The sequence below is a fragment of the Thunnus albacares genome, chromosome 17 (assembly GCF_914725855.1).
Source record: "Thunnus albacares chromosome 17, fThuAlb1.1, whole genome shotgun sequence".
Classification (NCBI taxonomy): Eukaryota; Metazoa; Chordata; class Actinopteri; order Scombriformes; family Scombridae; genus Thunnus; species Thunnus albacares.
The window spans coordinates 7,529,001-7,535,000 of record NC_058122.1 but is presented as its reverse complement, the minus strand read 5'-3'; the positions used below and the strand labels follow the sequence as shown (position 1 = coordinate 7,535,000).

The 6,000-nt window shown below is 41.3% G+C and overlaps 1 protein-coding gene across 4 annotated transcripts in view; it reads left to right on the top strand.

Moving 5' to 3' along the window:
- LOC122967676 (myosin-10-like) overlaps positions 1–6,000 on the top strand; it is a 58,572-nt gene that overhangs the window by 4,781 nt on the left and 47,791 nt on the right. For all 4 annotated transcript variants that reach the window (XM_044332441.1, XM_044332444.1, XM_044332440.1 and 1 more), the window contains exon 3: positions 4,034–4,190. In XM_044332441.1, coding sequence (XP_044188376.1) covers positions 4,034–4,190 — 157 coding nt within the window. The remainder of the gene's footprint in view (positions 1–4,033; positions 4,191–6,000) is intronic.

The following is a 6,000-nucleotide window of genomic DNA, read 5'->3' as shown; positions in this document are numbered from 1 at the left end:
ATGTGATTCGTCTGGCCTAAGCTGGCTCCTTCCGTGGCCCTTTGCCCATCTGACGGTTCCATCCGTGTGAAGTCACTCAGCCTGTTGGGCCAACTCGTTTATTGTAGCGGCTTGCTATCTGTGAGGTGGTGAGTCACCGGCTAACCACAGTGCTAGACACTAGGCTACGCCACACTAGCAGGGCTACAAGCAGGCCTTTGTGTCGTTAGATAAGCCTCAGCTGTCAGAAAGCCTCAGCATTCTTCCATGGCAAAAAGATTGTCCGTCTGTCTGTCTCCTGCCGCCCACTTCAGCACTGCTGCTGCTCAATGTCCGTCCTATCTTCACCAACTCTACTCTGTTTCCCACACTCCCTCTTCTCTCTTCTTTGCTGGCTCATTCATCCTGGACAATAATGACATTGAGATTGACATTGCCTTTCATTTGCATTTTGAACTCATCTTACTTCTTGCGTCCTTACTTTTTATGGCGTATTGAATATTCCTGTGATTCAAATGCTGGATGAATGCAAGCCAAACTTGTCCTACTCAAAACTTGTTCTTTTTTCTAACATGGATCTGCTGCAGGGTAACAGGTAAAGCAGCACAGAAGAAGCAGACAAAAAATGCTCAATTATGCTCATTCTCATATCCCTGTAGACGAGAGAGTTATTTTTAGTGAAGGGTTTAAAATACTGCTCCCTCCATTCATTTTATATGTTTGAATTAAAGTCACATGTGGTCTCGTTTTTGCAGGACATTGGGCTCTGATGTAGTCTGTTGCCTGATTATAATTGGGCTTCTTTGACATTCTGTTTGCTTTTCATGTCACCATGATTTGAAGAATTAACTCTCCACTCTTACACTTATGTGTGCTGAATATAGAATGCCACTTATTCATGCTGCATTGTTAAAGCACTGCGGCATAACTTTGAATCCACTGGCCACCCTTCTCTAAAATTCAATGAGCAAGAATAGCCAACTTATTAAAGCTTGAGAAAAGCAGAAGGTGTCCTGTTGTCGATGTGATTTGAAACCATGCATCTCAGAGTATCGATCATCATATTTCAAAAGCCTAGTCTGATGTATTAGTTAGCTTTGTTGTGAAATAAGTGGAGCAGAGTGCTATTAAGGGAATGGTCAAGGTCTCCTGTACTCAACACAGATCAATGGCACCGAGGCTTTGCCTCTGCACCCAGAGTGCCCTCTCCTCTGCAGTGGAGAACGGTCTATCCACAAAGGCACGCTGCCTGACTGATCAGATATAGCAGATGGGGTCGGCTGTTGTGTCTGCTGTTGCCTGTGCGTTGCTCAGCTGTTACTAGGCCACAGCCTCCCCTCCCCTGGATCTGATTTCACAGTGGAAATATCACCTTCTATTTCCTGGACCAGGCCAGCCACAGTGGTTTGGCAGGCGGTGTTGAGTTAGTCGTATGGTCTGTTAGCTGGCAACAGTGGTGGTAAATGTTCTTAATTTTGCATTGATCATGCTTTAGTACTGCAACATTTTTCACAATAACTCCTGGTGGGGAAGCAGTAGCAGTGCAGCAACAAGCACGCAAAATGTTTCTTTTATGATTTTGAGGTATTTTTGTTTGGTAATAATAAGGGACATCTAACTTTGCCCCAAATAAAAATCACAGTCAAATGCAACCACTGTTGTTATTTTTAGAGATCAGATTACATTTCAGTTTATAAAAAAACATGCATATTGAAGAGACATGATGCAGCAAATTACAGTGCACCCTTGTGGCCTTTAGCTGGCTGGGACAGTCCTCACAAACAGTCCAGGTATCTCTCTGCAGCCTCGCCAGCTGTCTCACTGCTGCATGTCGCACAATTGAAGAGAACAGAACAGACCCCCTATTTATAACAGCTGCAATTTTCAGATAAGGGGGAATTAATTTTTCATTAGCCTCGAAAAGGAGAGTGGAGAGTTAGAATTTCAGCTGTGTCTCTCTATCTGAGCTCTCCTCCCCTCAGGTGGGGAGCAATTTACTGGAAGGCTGAGAACACGGTGTTTGTTACGCCTCTGCTTCTCCTCTGGATTGGACCTCAGGGAGCCCGGTCAGCCGGATTATTGCTCCACTCTTCATCTCTCTCTCGCCTTCCTCACCTTCTTTTCCTACCCCTTTCTGCTTTTTTTTGTCTGTATCATCAGCAGTACAGAGCATTGGTTGCTCAGTGCTGACTGAGGGCCCTAACTGAGCTATTACATAACAACTACAGTATGCTGTCTGCTCTCTGGGGCCCCTTCATCAACCTAGAGCTGATGAGTCACTCTTGCCACAGTGCCTCACTCAGCCTTGAATGTAGTCTTAATTGTGATGCAGATGTCATGATGTGTGGTGGTTTGATATGAAAAGATGACTCTAGAACATTCCTGTATTTTTTTTTGTTGTTTTTTTTAATATTACATCTTTGATTTTTGGCAGTACTGTATTACAATTTGCGGGTATGATGCCATTTAATTGCAGAGGGAGTAAAACAATAAATAGCTCTTGAAACAATTAAAGCTCTTTAAAACGTAGGCTCATTCGTTACAGACTGTAGTCAGTAGAGAACGTGTCTTTTTATGAACTCCAAGGGCCATGCTGGCAGTAACATAGAGGAGGCTATTCCAGAGGAATTTCATCTTCATCACAAAACTTTTCACTGATCTTGCTTCTCATTTTCTTCTCCTATTCTCCTGTTTTTGTAGTTTTGTTATGCAAGTGTCTATTGAAGAAATGTAACTGTAGAGTGTACATATGGTCCCAGAGGGAGACAGAAACAAACAAACACGTCTGTCACTCTGATCTTGAAGTCAGTAGTGAGCTAGCTGCCTCTGATCAGCCTGACTGCTTTCTAAACTCCATCATTGTATGTGATATGTGCCCTTTTGTAGGGGTCCACATGTGTTTGTATGACTTATCTTTGCTTACTGCTTGCTTTTGATTTTGTTTGTTGTGTAACTTGTGCCCATCAGCCCTTTTCTCTCACTCTTGAGCCTCAAGCTTGTTTTCATTATCTGTTAATCTATTGACATTTTTGATGATTTATTAATTACTAATTAACCAATTGACTTCCCATTTTAGCACTGCAGTACTTCAGTTTTGTTATTACTGTACTCTCTTTCACTCCTCTTGAAGATGTAAGGTCCATATATAACTGTAGTTAAGGTTTACATTCAGTAGGTACATACTGTATGTGAGTAACTAGTGAAATAAATAAGGTTGGGCATCTGTGTGGGCCTCTAGGATTAGCCTAATATGCCAGTAATGAAAGTCGGACTACTGTTAAGCAGTTCCCAGCTCTTTCTCTGTGTCATCTGTAGGGGGAATGCAAAGCCCCTATAGCATCTGCAGAATGAGAGAGAGGCAATGCCCCACCAGGGCCTCTCACTCATTCCTGGCTGCCATGCTGCCTGGTCGATTCAGCCTACAGCATAGCTGAGAAGTGTTCATACCACACACACTCTCTGGGGAGAGATATCCAGGCTAATTACACAGCTGAATGCAACACCATAAGTCACAAAGTAGGCTAAATGTTTGCAGCACAAGCTATTTGGTTCAACATGAACCTTAATAATATCCATAGACTCTTTATTGACATTGTGTAATGCTGCTGTAGATTTGAACTCTCTCATTAGAACTCACAAGAAACAAGAGTCTGTTCAATGTTTCATTTAGTCACCCTCAGTCTGCCCTGTTTCTATCACTGTGTTGGATGCCCACCATGATGATGTAAGCTCCTTAAATGTGGGTAATGACTGCTCTTGCTGCACTGATACAATACAGACCAGATGATCTAAAAGTTAGAAAATTATAAACCTGGATGTGCTTTTTTAAATTTAAAAGTCATTGATTTTTTTTATATAGTATTCTGTTTATATTAACTTCAAATGCTGGCGAATGAGTTAATCCTGCCTCTTTCAATGTGGGTTTGAAAAACCCAGGTTGAATGTCATAGTAATATGTTTTATACTTTTTTGAAAATATAGTGTCTGCAGGCTCTCTTTATTGCTTACTGTCTATTCATTTCCCATGGTTGTCTGTTTGTATCTTTAATTACAGACATACTCTGGCCTATTCTGTGTGGTCATCAACCCCTACAAGAACCTGCCCATCTATTCAGAGAACATCATTGAGATGTACAGAGGGAAGAAGAGGCACGAGATGCCTCCACACATCTATGCCATCTCTGAGTCAGCATACCGCTGCATGCTTCAAGGTATGACAGGCAGTCACTTTCCTCCTTTTATCTTGCTTTTATGAAGCTCCTAACTATCAGTATTAATCTTCATTGACAAGTGTAATAAAATTTGATGATATTTCATGTTTGTCTGTAGTGTGAATTTTATTGTTTCACAACGCTACTTGATGGAATTGTAGAATTAAAAACAATAATTTCCAGTGAGATACTAACACTTATGGGGAAAGGGACATAAGCCATTTCTTAGTTTATTAGGATATTTTGTCTTTTGATTGGCAAGAAAAATTGTGGTATTGGTATTGTTAGGTGCAGTTAAGCTGGAAACTGAGGCGGGTTGTTTGCGTTTTGGTCTCTCCTGGCTGAGAGTTTAGCTCATTTGCAGGCAGCATGGGGTTTGGCTACATAGTCCAGGAGATTAGTGTGTGAAGAAAGTGTGTAAAGTGTGTGAAAGGTCACAAGGTCAGAGAGGATGTGACATCACTGATCATGTCTGAGAGGAAGATTAACTGTCTGGCAGGTTTTTCAGCTGTATCACCAGTGTCATGTGGTTATTTGGTAATTGAATAGTAATAAGAGGCTGTTCAATACTGCCCCCAACGCTGTAAATGCTGGGCAAAGGATTTAGTATTGAAGTGTTAAGTTGCATTGTTCATAGTAAGCTTGTTCTTAATATTATTGGTACAAGTGGTATGCTACACTCATGTAACTTGCCCAGTGTTTCTCCAAACCATGTATTGATTTGTTTTTTAAACCACTGTAACCCTTTTTCAATTTCAAATTCATACACCGGTACATATCTTTGAATGTCATTCTTTAAGAAGATAGATTTGTGTAGCTGTCCTTATTTTTAATTTTCTCACTTAGATGTAGCCTTTAAAGGCTTATACTCTTATACTTAATTTTTTCATTTTGAAAACCAAATGATAATTCATTTCTATAGTCTCCATTCGTTTTGTTCAGTATATCAACATATCCTGCCAGCAGTGAAGTGAACGACAGCCTCTGTGTTTCACATGAGAGCAACATGCTGCAAGTGGCATGGGTAGGATCTCTAAGCTCCTAAAAGCGTGGGTGGTGAGAGGCCTTCCTGCTAGAGCTGATGCCCTGTGACAGAGGGATTTGTAGATAAAATGAGGGAGAGAGAACAAGAGAGTGAGACTGATGAGGAGGCAAAGAGAGAGAGAGCAGGTTCAACCAGCATCAGTCTTCAGGTTGTCATTAACTACTTAACCTCCTGCACTGATCCTGTAGAACAGTCTTCATCCTGCACACACACTGCTAAGCTCGTCCTCATTTTGAGATAAAGCTGTTGCACGCTCAAACCCCTTAGCATGTTCACGGAGAAGCCGGGGCTCATGTTTATTACAAGTCCATGTCAAGTCATCCACCCTAATTAATGTTTGTGAAATAAAGCATGGTATATTTGAGAAGAGCTGTGTGACTTGTTTTGATGGACTTGTATTAAAGTTCACACTTGCCTGTAGTAAAGACCCACAAGACACAGGACTGTGACCCACTTTGGGTACTGACTAATTGTTTTTGAATCTCTGATGTAGAAGAACCGCTGTGATAAGCAGAAGCTTTATCAGAGTCTATCAGTGTTTAGACAGCTTTAGCCTCGATGCTGTGTGCCATCACTGTCAAACCGTGGAACAGCAGCATTAGTTTCTCCCTTTTGTTTCTCCTGAATGCTGTTTCACATCTGAGATATTTTAATCTTTAAATAACATGTTTGCCTATGTTTCCCTTGCCTTTTATTTTTCATTTGTCTCAACACTCTTCATCCTTAATGTGTCCTTGTCACACATTGTCTGATTGACCTCCACAG